We start from the raw sequence: 15,592 nt of genomic DNA on the forward strand, positions 1-15,592 counted from the left end.
AGGATGGATGAGTTCCATGGGCATAAAGATTGACCTTAAGAAGGCTTATGACCTGCTAAATTGGGATTATATCAGGTATGTGCTTCTAAAATTTGGTTTTGATGAGAGGTGGGTTAGGTTAATCATGGAATGTTTAACGTCCACTTCATTTTCAATCCTAATCAATAGTTCTTCTCATGGTTATTTCTACCCCTTTAGGGGTATTAGACAAGGTGATCCTTTACCACCCTATATTTTCATTCTTTGCATGGAGCCTCTTATCAGACATCTTAACTTGTTAGCTATAAACTCAAAAAACCATGTGGGTATCCTATCCTCCCCGGGAGGATTTCGTGTTTCTAATTTAGTATTTGTTGATGACTGTCTTTTATTTGCTAAAGCGACCACAAAGGGTACTAGAAATATCCTCCAGGCGTTAAATTTATTCGCGAAAGCTTCTGGACAAGAAATTAATTTTCATAAATCTTCTTTGTACTTCTCGAATAATACTTCGTCTCAGTTGAGAAATCCAATTGTTAATATCCTGCAAATTCAACATAAAACTACAATTGGCAAGTATTTGGGAATACATAATATTGTGTTTTGGAAGGATCCAGTAAATGAGCAGGAGCTTATCAAACGAGTTAAACAAAAGTTAGAAGGTTGGAACGCGAAGACTTTATCTAAAGTTGGCAGGCTCACTCTTATCAAATCAAACATATCAGAAGAAAATACTTGAAAAGAAGTGACTTCCTCAATTGCAAAATTAAGCACAATCACTCCCTGGCTTGGAAGGGCTTTCTTCAGAGTCAACACATGATCGAGATGGATGGTGGGTAATGGCAAGGAGATTTCTCTTCTGGACTCACTGTTGGGTTTTTTCCTACCCACTTTTCCACCTTGTTCCTGAATCCAAGGGCAGAATATTGACTTTAATTTAAAGGTAAGCGACTTCATTCAAGATAAATGTTGGGATACCAATAAATTATTTTGTTTACTGGATGCTGATATTTGTGGTAAGGAGGAGGAAAATCTCACACACTTATTCCTCAAGTGTGTTTTTGCAAAAAAAAAAAAAAAAAAAAAAAAACAGGTGTGCACTTCGTCCTCGTTAAGTCCTTGGTCAAATAATTCTAACGATTGGAATAATATTATTGAATGGCTTGTCACTCTGTGCACTTCGGAGAGAAACGGGTTAAGTGATCTTGGAAAAGCCCTTTTGAATTGCTGACAAATTACTGTGGTGCCGTTCCCGCCAAGATGTGTTTCAATTGCTGTGAAACTGGGCCTGGATTATTATCATTCTAATGTCAACAATGTGGACTCAAGCGGTAGAAGGTATTAAATCCCAGGGCATCTCCTCTCTACTATCGAAGATATTAAATGGCTGGCTGCTAGCCTTCATTCTATTTGCTGGAAATATATTTTTAGGGAAGTCAATTTTGTGGCCGACAAGAAGGCTGATGTGGGTGTGGCGGTATCAAATCCTCATTTTTGGGACCATTGCCTCCCCACTTTAGCCTTAGAAGCTTTTAATTTGACTGTATTGGAACTGATTGTATTAGAGGCTTTTCGATTTAATATATTTATTTTTCCACGAAAAAAAAATATGATGCTTTGTAATTTTCAGTGGTTTTATTACAAATACAACGAACTTTTTAAAAAGTCAAGTGCTAAAGTATTTAGCAATAATTTTTTCTCTATTACGTTTTTATTTTGGGAGTTGTTATTAGCACTTCAAAAATCTCATTTGGCACTCCAAACTTTCTATAATTAGAAAGAAAAATACACTTATAAGAAGTGTAGAATGAGATTTTGAAAATGCTCATAACGGTTCCTTTTATTTATTTTTTTAATCGAAATGTAAATGAGCTTAAATACACAATGAGCTTTTCATTTGTTTTTCTGGCCCATTACAAGAAAGGAGAGACATTTGCACGTAGTAAAAATACTCTAGTGCATTGAAAAAAGTCGGAATAAAAGCCGTATTCATTTTCAAAAGCAAAATAATGTTACAAGCTTAGTACAGTTGTAGAAGGTCTACATGGTGATTAGTGATTAGTTGAAGGTGTACACATTGAAGGGGAGTTGGGTTATCATCCAAAAATCTTGTCCTACCTACTACCATCTTTCTGCCTGTTGTATTGAATCTTGGTTGATTGAATGCCCAGCGGCCGTTTGATAGACCCTTAGAATCATCCCATCAACGTCAACTGGGAGAAGCAGTTTTCGCCAGAGACACCCGGTTGAGATTACTTCTGGCGGTTGAACAATTGTAGTCATCTCATTGTTTCTATGCAACATTCCGAATACTGTCACTGAGCTGCCTTCTTGAACATACCTGCAAAAATTCGTGCAAATCTCAAGTACATAAGCTCCTAGGAAGCTCAGGTTAAAATGTAAACAAAATCATTTATGCAGCAGGGTATTCAATTGAGATTGTAATGTATAATTAGGTTACCCTTCCTCCAGACGTAGTAGACGGGATTCAGATGAGAGATTTCTCTCAGTTAACCATTTCCTCAAGTGAGGAGAGAGGATTCTGCATCTTTTAGTGTTGACAAGTTTGCTCTCGACAATTAGTGGGATAACTTTGCAACCAGAACCAGCTTTGACAATAGCTGTAAGACCAGACTTTTGATCGGTTAAGTAAAAGTCTGTGGAGAATCTCTGTCAGGTGGAAAGCCGAAGAAGAAGAAAAAACAATTATAATTCTAAGTACACAGATATTTTCTTCATGATTCAGATACTAGAATAGAAATGCAAATAAAAATCTTAGACAAAAAGATCTGCAGAAATTTTCTTATTATCTACAAAAAGAAAATAATAGATTCATTTGGTTGGTTTAATTACACCAGTACGTTTGAGAAGTTTCGATTTGGCAAAGTCACAAATAACTTGAAATATTAAAGCATACTAAGCATAGAAACAAACGAGAGACTTCAAATGTGTATTATTTGTACTAATTACAAATTAACCATTGGAACTAATCACTAGCCAAATATAGATTACAAGTCATACATATTATCTTCAAACTTTTTTTACCATCATCATCTTTCCTCCAATTACCTTGGGTCCTTGACCATTACAGGAAACAGTAGATGCTTAAAAATGCAGGATAAGCCATCCAAGGCAACAAAAGGGAAAGGCCTGAGGCCTTCAAACCTCGTAAAGCTTCATCGCACAAAAGACCAAGCATCACAAAAACAATGAGTGAAATCGATGTAAGCTTGCCAATGTAAAGGAGACAAAAGATAGCAAAAGACATAATCAGACAAAGCTCCCGGATAGAAGACATGAAGTTCTAATTGAGAACAATGTGCAACATACACCAAAATTTTTAGCCATGAGCAAATAAGGAGCAAAATGGGCAGCAATAAATTATTTGGACCATGTTTTTTACTCCATCGGCCAAATGAAGTCCAAAGTCGAGGTGCAAGATGATCAGAAGGATGTGGAGACTAAACTTAACATTCTGAGTACCAAGTGCCAAGTAAGCATTCCAATCGTGATAGTTAACTAAACGCATAAATTGATGCAAAGCACAAACGGACATGGAAACAAGTACAAATGATTGATCCATCTCATGGACGCAATCCACCTATTTGATCTAATTAGGACAAGCAACAGCTTGCTGATCCACATGGCAACAGAAGAGTATTCATACCTCACAATATGCTAAATGCCACTGGAAGCATGATCTCTTGACATTCCCTGGCTGTAGAGTTAATCCCCTGTATTCATATAAAAGAGTAGAGGCATAGATACAGCCGGTAGCTTTTTCATATGAAGATTCAAGGGATAGACTCCCACATGATGCAATCTGAAATCATTGGAACAACATGTTATTGTTCGTCCTCTCATATGTTGAATAAACCACATACTGAGTGACTGATGAGAAACCGGTGGAAATAACCAAGAAAAAGGGTAAGGTTAACCATGATGCATATATTACAAGTTTACAGATCAGCACATATGAGGTGCACAATCCACTTGTTATATAATTAAAAAAAATGATTAGAAAAACTTCTGCGAAAAGTCTTTCAAGATGATGCTATCATATACATATAAAACTAGAAAGTGAAAATGCTGCATAAACCTATTATTGCAACAAATATTGAACCATCCAAGCTCCCAAAGTCTTAATTTAGTTCCATGATACCAAACAAATTTTCTGATTTTTCGCCACTTAATGTTATTCTCCAATAGTTCAGCTGCGCTTCATTCGATTTCTAAGAACAATAATTTTCCAGAACTTCAAATTATTCCTGTTTAAAATGTCAGAAACCAAACACAGGAACATACAATCTGCCCCGTATAATAAAAACATTCAAACAGAGATAACATCAACAAAACACCCCAATTTTCCCCTTTCGTTTTCCTCCAATTTCTCAGCAACCTATCACATACATCTACATTGCACTCCAACTACACATTCCCAACCTTAATATCCCAAAACCAAATCATTCCAAAAAACCCCAAAACAATTTTATTACCTTTGAAAGTAATACAGAAACCCAATAAAAAATTATAAGAAACCCATAACAACGAGCTAAAAGGGCGAGAGAATGAGCACCCCAGTAATTTTGACGAGCTGTCCGTGCTGGGCGAGGCGGAGGTCGGACTCCGGAACCGAGTCGAGGAACCAAAAGACGGCAGCTTTGGTCGCCCAGTGCCGTACATTCCAAACGACGAAGGCGGCGACGAGGGCGGAGAGCAGGAGGAAAAAGACGAAGAAGAGGGCGTTGCGGACGACAATGAGGATGAAGATTGAGACGGAGAGGCCCAGAAAAAAGATGGGTACGAGAATGTAGAGAACCAGAGACGGAATGGGCTTCAAGGCTCTGCCACCGTGGTCTCTCAGGACGCCATTAGAGAGGTCGTTCATTACTCCTCCGAGCTTTTGAGTCGGCGGTTATGCCGTTGCTCCTTCGGTTAAGCTCCCCACCTTTCCTGAATCAGTGAGGACGAAGGAGAAGACAGTTGGGTAAGGTCTAAAACGCAATGCCGTTTCGACACTCAGCGGTCATACCACGCCGTTTTCTTGTGAATGTTGTATTATGTAATGAACACGGAATAGTAGTGTTTGAGGTGTGGTGCTTTGACTGTTTATGACTTTCACGTGAGACGACTATGTTGGAATTAAGGGTGGGCAAACAGGTATAGGAACCGCGGGTTGGGACTGGTAATCAAGGTTTGGGACAGGTATGGGCCGGTTCCTAATTTTTTAAAGAGAAATGGGGCAGGGCGGGGAGGGGCTTTGAAATTTTAGGAGTGGGCCGGGTCAGAAGTACAGAAAAATGGGTACCCGGACCGGTCCGTTTATAAACATAGCTTCTTCCCCATTCACCCAACTCACCCCTCCACTCCTCGTTTTTATCATATTTTTCCGTGCGAAATCAAATTTCTCTCACTACAACCGGAATCAAATTTCACCCCTCCACTCCTCGTTATCATCGTCACCAACCATGTCGCCATCGTCGAAGAAGATCACCTTAAAGAGTTCGGACGGCGAGTCGTTCGAGGTCGAGAAGGCGATGGCTCTGGAGTCGCAGACCATCAAGCACATGATCGACGACGATTGCGCCGACAACGGCATTCCTCTGCCTAATGTCAACGCAATATTTTGGCCATGGTCATTGAGTACTGCAAGAAACATGTTGACACCGCCAAGCCCGACAAGAAGATCTCCCGAGGACAATCTCAAGGGCTAGGATCAGGAATTCGTCAAGGTTGACCAACCTACGCTCTTTGACCTTATTCTGGTATGTTTAAACCCCAATTTAACCTTGAATTTTGGTTTAATTCTTGTTCGTGATTGCTTGGTTTGATTCTAGGGTTTCAAAATTTGGGGATTCTGTTGGGTTAGGGTTTTTTTTATTTGGGAATTTGGGGATTGGGTTACTAATTTAGGGGTTTTCTATGATGGTTTGGTATGATTTAGGGGTATTCATAGGTTTCTGTTTAAATTGGTTGATTTGTTGTTTTATTACTGATGGTTTATCTTGATATCGAATTGCTGGTGGCTTATGTTGATATTGAATTACCGGTGGCAGGACGGCGAGTCGTTCGAGGTCGAGGAGGCGGTGGCGATTTGGAACTGGGTGTGGTGGCGATCTGGAGCTCTATATCAAAGCCAAAAAAAAAAAAAAGACTCGTGGACCCGTCCCGAACTGGCCCGTTTCAAACGAGCCGGGTTAGGTCCGATTCCAGTGATTAGTTTTGCAATACTCGGCTCGGCCCCGCCCGTTTCCTTTTTAAGCGGATCCGATCCGGTCCCTCCAAATTTGGGCCTGGCCCGGCCTGTGCCCACCTCTAGTTGGAATGGTGTGGTTGTCTGAAGGGGTCGTAAATCGGATCGATGCAATTTGCATTTAGCTCGTTTTTTCTTCGGTTGAGTGTGCTCAGATTGAACAAATATGTGCGAGCTTATAGTTTGGTTTGTTCTTCTCATAAAATCCATGTGTAACTAGTGAAGATATAAATTAACTACTTTCAAAAGGAGAATGACACATGAATAATATGTTTAATGTGACAGTTTTACTTTCAACGTCATGAGTGCTATAGATCCATACCCAATCTAAAGATGGCAGGGCACCAACTCTCTGGAGTCTGCACTTATGTGTTTGGTGCGACTGCGCTCTTACCAACAAGGACCTTCATAACTACTAGTTGGCAAGATTCCGGCGACTGACTTGCATCATCAAGGACGACATAGCTTCACATGATCAGTTATTGTTAACGTTGGTCTCCTAAATGACTCGGTCCACTCTTGCCACGTCATCATTATAAGGGAAGACTTTTTTATTATAGACTAGATCACCGTTGGATGGAGGAGACACTTTGATTCGTCATAGACCACCTCTTCCAAATGGTCAGTTATCTAATGGTCTACACTCTAGTGGACGGTGCTCTACTAAGACGATTTGACTAGGGTGCTCTGTTAAGACCACCAAACCAGGGTACTTTACTAAGAACTAGACCAGGGTGTTCTACTAAGAACACCAAACAATGGTGCAATATTGAGACCACCAGATAAGGGTGCTCTACTGAGACCACTAGACCAAGCTGCTTTACTGAAACCATCAGACTAGGGTGCTTTATTGAGACCAGCAGACAAGGTTGCTCTACTCTCATAGCTACGCTACGTACTTGTTCATTTTTTTTTCTTTTCTACGGTAATGAGAATACTAAAATTCCAAATCACACAAAACTTTGAAACTTCGCACAGCTACAAGTAGGCGTGGGCATGGGTTTTTTGGGTCAATCTTGGGCTAAAACCGAAACAGACCAAGCTTAGAACCAATCAGGTCGGTTAGCTGACAGTGGCTGGTTGGTTTGGGTTGATTATCGGTTTGTGTGAAGATGAAAAAACATAACAAATTTCTCTCTAAAAACTACAAAACGTAGCACCAAGATGAGTGATTACTTAAAGGAAAGCACAAATGAAGTATCCCAAGGAGAGCACCAAAGCAACAGTTGTTGCCTTTTCCAAATGGTCCCTCATGTTCTTCCCTAAAGGGACTCTTAAGTTAATCAGGTTTTGTTTTCATGTGATGGAAACACGGTAACTCATAAAAAACTAACCGTTTATATTACTACACGTATTAATTATGATTAAAAATAAATAAATATATGAGGGTTAGTTCGGTTAACCGCACCCTACGAATTTTGAGAACTAATTGCCAAATCGATTAAGATCGGTGCAGTTCAGTTTAATCACCAAAAATAAAAAAAAAACAAAAACAAAAACCAAGCCGTCGGTGTTGTTCGGGCACTTCACTCAGTGTTTTTTTTCATAAAATGCCCAGCCTTAGCTGCAAATCTAAACAACTCAAAGTGATTGTGCTCAAAGGAGTTTCCTTTAGCCCACTCCGTAGTGTCCGGTTAGCAACTTGGGAGACTCGAACAATAATAAATGTTGTAATGATTGGCAAGCTACGAGTAGGGGAAATACGTTATATCACGACCTTGAGTACGATCACTTCTATCCTATACTAGTGTACTATGTCAAATACATTCTGCAACACCATGTGTTAAGCAGGTCTGAAAGAGGCATTTAGACTAGGAAATCCTTAGGATGAATCTTATTCGAATAGAGCTCTGGTGCACGAAAGTTCCTGAGCCAAGTCAGCTTAGTGTAGTCCTACAAGAAATGATTAGGTCATACGTATAAGGTCTAACAATGGAATTCAATTAAGTATTTCCGATCCATATGCAGGCGACCAAGTCCCTATCGAATTTTTGTTTTAAGATTCACTAGGGATGGATCAACAATCTAGATTGGGAACCCAACCTCTTCTCTGTTAGACGTTGCAACATCTAAAATCCTCAGACCCGAAATTGGACAAGGTGAACGAAAAAGACATCATATCAAAGCAAGAACGCTTATTCAAAACTAAACTTTGGAGGTCATTTTGGGTAAGACTTGTCATTTTTTTTATCCTAAGTCTGACAAATATATTATGAGTATAGAGTAAAGGATTTTCATGGGCATTAGACATGGTGTTAGAGTAAGGTAGTGCTCTGATGGTCGCAGTGGGAATCATTATGAATGCCAAGTTTGGGACATAGTGTTTTTCCGAATCAATGTTACCTAGAAAGGTTTTGAGCCATGTCACGGGCCCACAAGCTTGCTCGTACTCTACTCTACTCTACCACTTCTTACTTTGAAGTTAGATTATTTTGAAAGCATTCGTCGAATTAATAAATTATCGCATGATGTGGAGGCAAGGGATGAAAAATTTTCAACATTTTATTCAAATTGGATAAATGACTTGAATGAAATGGGAAGTGTTTATAATACATAAAGTACATGTTTATTATCAAAGTCCCATGAACAGGGCAGAAAAGGTACAATTATTTGGGGGGAGGGGGGGAGACAAGCCTTCACCCCTAGCATGCCCTTGGAAAATTATGAAGTGGATTTGATGAAGATCATCAACTCTGATGAAGTTCAGTCGTCGTCAAAAGACTTATATGAAAAAACGTGAAGACAGCTACAATGAAGAAGAACTTTTTCAAGAATCCCAAAGGCCTTTTGAAGTTGAACCTTTATGTGAAGATTGCAATGAAGACATTGCAGACATGAGGGCAAAGAATGAATATTATGGAACATACTATGAGAAGCTTTACTAGATTTGTTATGCTATGCGAAAACCACCGGTGCAATAAAGTTATTTAAAGGCAAAGTGACAAGAGATTTCACCATTGAATTTGGAAAGTTTCACCAAGAGATTTATGTGTTCAAAGAACGAAGATTGCTCGGTGATATAGAGAGTTGTTCTTTGTTTAATGTGCACAAGTAACCTGGCGTCTTTCATAATTGCTCGATGATATAGAGAGCCATTCGTTGTTTAATGTGCATAAGTAACCTAGCATCTTTCATCATTATTGTGCCTTTTTCTCAATATTTAAGATCACACGACTGAATCTAGAATGTCAAAAATTCACAAGCAATAAAGTTAAGACATCGCACGTCTAAAAGAAAGAAAACAATACGTATCCAGACTTACTCTAAAAGACCTGGTTTTTAAGTATCTATCAATCCTCAAGGAGAACAAGTTATTTTCGATGCCTAGTTAAGGGTAATTATGGATCCATGATTTTTCAAGGCCGAAGAAAGACAAATCAAACTACGCCTACCTCAAAAGTTCGATTATCGACTCAACAGCCTCCATTATGGAGCTGACTCAATAGATAAGCGATGTTACCATCTTGTTTTGTAAGATTCAGGAACCTAATCTAGTATGGAATCAACAAGTTTCCTACAATTTTGGAGTCCTTACAATCTAATGATTAGCATGCATATCAAGTAATCTCACTCCTAAGAGGATCCAATATCTACTTCCCAAATATCTTTAGGTGCCTAAGACATTCTCGCAAATAAAGAGACCTAGACTTCCATTATGGTGTGATAAAACTGCTCGTGAAACTTCTTGACAAAGTCATCGTAGGTTTATACTAAGTTGATGACAGTTTTATATACCACAAGAATGCGACCAAAGTTAACAAGAAGTTGTACAATCGCAACTTATGATAGTCGTGGTTGGCATCACCGCACTGAGCAATAAACCAAGCAATATGCTCTAATCATGAGAGACTTGATTCGCCATTAAAAAGGCTAAAGTCAGGAATCTTGAACCCTTGAGGATATTTGTATTTCTTGACACGGGGAAGATAAGGATGAATAAACTACGAGACCATCGGCCATTTTTTTACTGTTGGCACCCTTTTTGTCGGTTCTAGCGAAACCGTAAAACAATAATGGCCCATATAGTGACTCTAAATCGACTTTATGTCCGCTTAATCCTCAAACTTTGGTGGCAACGACCTATCCCGTCAAGAATCATCTTCTTTTTAAATGGGGCTAGGTGGCTATTTCTCGACGCTAGAATTTGTTCTAGTCTGCCGAATCTCAATAACTCATGTTCTGAGCAGACAGTTTATCTTTTCTTGGCTTCATTGTATTCCTTTATGGTACTAATTTTTTATGTCTTATTTAAGAAGACTCAGCGGGCCAATTTCTCGTTCGAGGGTAAACTCAAAATGTCTAGTGTGCTTTTCAAGCCTTTACCAAATGGACGTCTTAGGAAGTACATTTGAGGTTTTATCGTCCTTGTCGTGATATTCCTCAACTATCCCTTCTAGAAGGTCAAAATTAGTGGGCTTAATGGTCTTTATGATTGCCAATACACTGTGCTTATGGCAGTTGAAATTAATTTCTACCTCTCAGCGTGCTCCATGTTCTTGTATGGCGACAGCATGAGGATCATGTGCCAGTTATATGCTAGAAGACACAATTGCCTAATTTGCAAATGTCTGATTTCTTGGCAGTTTTCCCATCGATGTTTTCTTCTTGACATAGCGGGTCTTGATGGTTATGAACTTCGTAGTTTTTTAGCATTTGGTCCGACTATGTCACATCCCGGCCCGAGCCCCACCACATCCTAGGCTCGACTTCCCCATAGCACGTATTGTCCGCTTTGGGCCCTGACCACGCCCTCACAGTTTTGTTTCTTGCAACTCACAAGAGAACTTCCCAGTGGATCATCTATCCTGGGATTGCTCTCACGTGATCTCGCTTAACTTCGGAGTTCCTATGAAATACAAAGCCAGTGAGCTCCCAAAAGGTCTCGTGCTAGGTAGAAATGGGAATATACATATAAGGCTTACATGATCCTTACCCCTGGGCGATGTGGGATCTTACAATCCACCCCCTTTAGAGGCCCGACCTCCTCGTCTGCACACTTACATTCAGGGATTGGCTCTGATACCAAATTGTCACATCTCAGGCTCGACTCCACCATAGCACTATATTGTCCACTTTGGGCCCCGACCACGCCCTAATGGTTTTCTTTCTGGGAACTCACACGAGAACTTCCCAGTAGGTCACCCATCATGGGATTGCTCTCGCGCGAACTCGCTTAACTTCAGAGTTTCGATGGAACCTGAAGCCAATGAGCTCCCAAAATACCTCGTGTTAGGTAGAGATGGGAATATACATATAAAGATTAGAGGATCCACTCCCTTGGGCGATGTAGGATGTTACACACTGGGTGTGCCAAACATGTTGACCTTAAAAACTACTTAGCCTACGTGGCTTGCATATCGAGTAACTAAAGAGCTAATTACGTTCTTCTGGTGAATGCAAGAGTGCCAACTAGCCGCCGACATTGGTCGGCTAGTAGAATGAAGGTGTTGGCGGTGTCAAATGCGCTTTTACCTTTTGTATCTAATCAATCATGGTCAAGGAAGGAACATGTCTCAACCTTTGGACTCTAGAACTTAAAGACAATGTTGTTAGCCAATTTGAAGTTTAGAATCTTTTGCACTAGGTTCAGCTGCCTTAACTATATTTGTGAAAATATCGGTGCGCCAAATTGGTATCAAACTGTAATGACACAAATACTCGAAAGAGATAAATGTCTCTGTAAATGTTGTTCGGCCGTTAGAATGCCGAACTCTAAAATGCACCTAGCATAACCAATCATAAACAGGCTTGGATTTCAATTTGTCGAATATTAAATAACCTGGTAACGCCTCACTTTGCCAAGAAGACTAATAAGATGACCTCTATCAATACAAAGACCGAAGAATCCTTAATGACAAAAACTTAGATAGATAACTAGCTGAACTCGAATGAGTGTTATTACTCAAAAGTGAAGACGCTTCTCAGTCGCCTGATTTTACAGCTCCAAAGTTGTTACCCAAATTGAAGATGTTGCCGGTTGTTAACACACTGCTGTTAATCCAACACACTGCTGTTAATCCAAGCTGAAGGTATGTTGACGAAGTTAAGGAAGTAAATGGTTTCTCATAGGTTTGAGAGGGTTTCGCGTAGAGCGAGAATTTGCACAGGGCATTTGTATGTTGAGTTGAAGGTTCTTTGAATGTTGCAAAACCACTTCTATTTATAGGGGTGAATTATGTGCTAATCACTTACGCCGAAGTAGAGTCTCATATGGAATGTCACTCATCGGCTCTCCTCATCTAATCTCCTATTAGATAAGCCTAATCCGTGCACAGTCTTCGGCACCTTCTTTAACTAGTGTTGTTAATCCAAATTGAAGGTATGTTGACTAAATTATGGAAGTTAGTGGTTTCTCAACGGTTTGAGAGGGTTTCGCGTAAAGCGAGAATTTTCGCAGGGCATTTGTGTGTTGAGTTGAAAACCATTTGAATATTGCAAAACCATTTCTATTTATATGGGTGAAACTCCTTGGCATCTCCTGATCCAATCTCTTATTAGATAAACCTAATTCGCGCACAACCTTCATCATCTTCCATTAAAATTAGGACTATGAACTCAGTCCTCTTTCAGCATTTGATTCTCTCCTAATCTAATCAACATGAGCCTTGATTCTTGGAATATTACGAATCTTATCAAAACTCATCTTGATCCTTAACAATTTTACTTACATTAGGATTCAATTGAATCAATCTTCAACCAGATCCCTTAAAAGTCTTTCTTTTAAAACTCAGTCGTCATATTATGGGCTGGACTCGACCTGATTTAAAGGATTAAGAATTGGGCCGAGAATCCCTAACTCGTATCAAGCTTATAACCTCATTTGGCCCATGCCCAATATTTTGGGCCAAAACAAGATCACTAGCGTGGATGTAGACAAAATAGATTGGAACGATTATAAATTTTTGTGTTGTTGCGTGGTTGGTGTTCTTACTTATGTAATATTTATCAATTTTACATTTAATTCAGCACACAGTTATAATATAACAAGATCACTATTGTCTACCATAAAGAAGGTCGTCATATGCTACAACTAACTGAGTGTGCGTGTGTGTAAAAGGTCATTGACACCAAAAATAAAACAAATTCACATATGTTAGAGGCTACATCAAGGTTCAGAGTATTGAGCAACATGCCAACTCCTACAAAATTCTAGCCGACTGCAGGCATACATGTGTGTGTCTTTGGGCCTTATGATGTTACTTATCCAAGATTAGACACAGACCCACATATCAGAATTGTAACATCGTAATTAAACAGGACATCAAAGTGATTGAGTGTAGCACAATGTCTGCAAGTGACATGGTGAAGAACAAACAATCTCCAAAAGCTAATGTAACTCTGATGAGTTTATAAGCCCCTTTCTCTTGATCACTCCAATAGAAGAAGCACTTCATTATATACACACATTTTCTGTTTTCAAGACCAGAAGTCCCACCACTGATAATCACCAGTTGATTCATCAAAAAGACCATCAGAATTCAATTTCCTCCAATCCTCAGCTGATGTTAAGGAACCATCTACATACTCCACTAAGTTAACAAGGTTTGATTCATCTTCCAGTCCAAAGTACTCTGCTTTTATGCTGCTGTCATCATCTGACAGCACCCCAAGTTCTCCTTGCTCTGATTTTTCCACTGAAAGATCAAGCTTCACCTGATCAGATTCAGAAATGGTGGCATCTCCATTATCTGACTCACCATCAATGCCACTGTTCATAGCTACATCTTCCCCACGATTCTCCCTTTGCATCATCAGATTATTCAGCTTCTGAACCTGTCACAAAATAAGACATAATCTATCAGTTATTGATTATCTTAACATGTTAAAATTAGTGAAAAATATTTTGTTCCGGACATGTAAGGGTTCATTACTTCTTATATATGACATGTGCATACACTTTTCCTTTTTTATGGTTTTAAAGAGTTACTTTTACAAGCGCTAGTCTGAACTTATGGTTAACAAAGAATGACTTCTTACAGGTAAGGACAAGCAGTGTTCTTCAATTAGGCATATTTAAAAAACCAGAATGAATGAATAATTACCTGAACAACCAAGGCCTGCTTTTCTTTCTTCATAGCTTCAAACTTTGATGCCAAGTTGTTGTAATTGGCTCTCAATATGCTGTATTCTCTCTCAAGCTGCTTGGACTTCCATCTAGCTCTCTTGTTCTGAAACCAAATAGAAACCTGCCTCGGTTGCAACCCTAGCTCTTTGGCCAACTGCATCTTCTTCCTCGGCTCAAGCCTCGACTCAGACTCAAAGATGGACTCCAGTGACCTAATCTGCTCATCACTAAACCTCTTCTTGTTCTTGTCGTTCTTCCTCCTTGTAGTAGCAGCTCCCGGTGAGCTCATACAGCTGAAAGTCTCATGATCTTCTGCCGAGGGACTCGAATATTCGATCTGATCGAGCATCTTGTTAGGATCTTCGTAGCTTAACTAGAAAATCCTAATAGGGTTTTGTGGGTGGTTGTAGAAAGAATGTTTTGGGAGTGTGCGTGTGTGCTTTTTCTGATATATGCATGATATGGAATTCGGTGGTTTTTAAGGCCTTAAGCAATGTGCGTCTGATGTCATGGTTTTTTGGTCTGACTGGGTTTTGTGACTTAGTGACTTGGGATTCTCCTTTATATCCACAATCCATGGGCTCTGAAGTAATCAACATGATTTACGTGTTATAAACATCATGATGGTTTTTTTCCATTTTCTTTTCTAAATTGCGAGAAGTTTTATGTATTTTCAGGGCAGTTGTTACCTGGTATCACATTTTACATGTTATAAACATGAAAAACAATACTCTTGACATGTTCTAAATTTAAAGTGTTAAAAAAATACACATGACGGTATTATGAATACACCAAAAAATCTCTCCTATAAATTACTCATAGGCAATACCATATAATAAATATGATTTTTCATTTCATTAACTTAGAGCTCTCTAGCTAGCTTTGCAGCCGAGCTGTCTTTGTTAATTATCTTGCACTAATGCAGGCACATTTTTAGTGATTTTTAAATTGTTTATGATATGATTTTAAAATGCCTTTGTCATTTTCATAATCTGAACAATAAATAGAACTCTGGCCAAGTCTTCTGCTAGTGAGCTATTTAGTGTCGGCAACGTGAATCACGTTCCAATATTGAACCTTCCGCCTTTGTTGATTTTGTGAGACCTATATATATATATATGAATTTATGATGTTACAATAATTATTCTAATCTATGTTTAGGTTTTGGTGTCTTTTATTCCAGGTCTTTGAAATAATCGTAGTTTAAACTTACATTCAGGTTTAATTTCTATATACTATATTTTCTGTAACAGAAAGATTATGGTGAATCCAAGAATTTTTTAATTCGGAAGCAA

The 15,592-nt window shown here is 39.1% G+C and overlaps 2 protein-coding genes across 2 annotated transcripts; both read right to left on the reverse strand.

The window, feature by feature from the left end:
- Positions 1 to 1,953: 1,953 nt before the first annotated feature.
- On the reverse strand, positions 1,954 to 5,033 carry LOC103439395 (uncharacterized membrane protein At1g16860-like). Its single transcript, XM_008377963.4, has 4 exons — positions 4,556 to 5,033; positions 3,647 to 3,802; positions 2,441 to 2,649; positions 1,954 to 2,320 (listed from the first exon to the last, which is right to left on the reverse strand). The coding sequence occupies exons 1-4, from the start codon at positions 4,865 to 4,867 to the stop codon at positions 2,101 to 2,103; spliced, it is 897 nt and encodes a 298-aa protein (XP_008376185.1). The 5' UTR covers positions 4,868 to 5,033; the 3' UTR covers positions 1,954 to 2,100.
- Positions 5,034 to 13,293: 8,260 nt separating this feature from the next.
- LOC103439396 (homeobox-leucine zipper protein ATHB-12-like) lies at positions 13,294 to 14,934 on the reverse strand. Its single transcript, XM_008377964.4, has 2 exons — positions 14,275 to 14,934; positions 13,294 to 14,005 (listed from the first exon to the last, which is right to left on the reverse strand). Exons 1-2 carry the CDS (start codon positions 14,644 to 14,646, stop codon positions 13,649 to 13,651), a joined length of 729 nt encoding a protein of 242 aa, XP_008376186.1. The 5' UTR covers positions 14,647 to 14,934; the 3' UTR covers positions 13,294 to 13,648.
- Positions 14,935 to 15,592: the final 658 nt, after the last annotated feature.

This window comes from Malus domestica, chromosome 07 (genome assembly GCF_042453785.1).
Source record: "Malus domestica chromosome 07, GDT2T_hap1".
In the NCBI taxonomy this organism is placed as follows: domain Eukaryota; kingdom Viridiplantae; phylum Streptophyta; class Magnoliopsida; order Rosales; family Rosaceae; genus Malus; species Malus domestica.

What these genes read in the sequence shown, in the direction of transcription:
- LOC103439395 (XM_008377963.4), bottom strand. Translation starts at nt 4,867, where the DNA reads ATGAACGACCTCTCTAATGGCGTCCTGAGAGACCACGGTGGCAGAGCC. An exon ending in AGCTCGTCAAAATTACTGGG is followed by an intron (nt 3,803 to 4,555) that starts GTGCTCATTCTC and finishes CAATGATTTCAG; the next exon opens with ATTGCATCATGTGGGAGTCT. An exon ending in CTACTACGTCTGGAGGAAGG is followed by an intron (nt 2,321 to 2,440) that starts GTAACCTAATTA and finishes GAATTTTTGCAG; the next exon opens with GTATGTTCAAGAAGGCAGCT.
- LOC103439396 (XM_008377964.4), bottom strand. Translation starts at nt 14,646, where the DNA reads ATGCTCGATCAGATCGAATATTCGAGTCCCTCGGCAGAAGATCATGAG. An exon ending in AGCAGGCCTTGGTTGTTCAG is followed by an intron (nt 14,006 to 14,274) that starts GTAATTATTCAT and finishes ATTTTGTGACAG; the next exon opens with GTTCAGAAGCTGAATAATCT.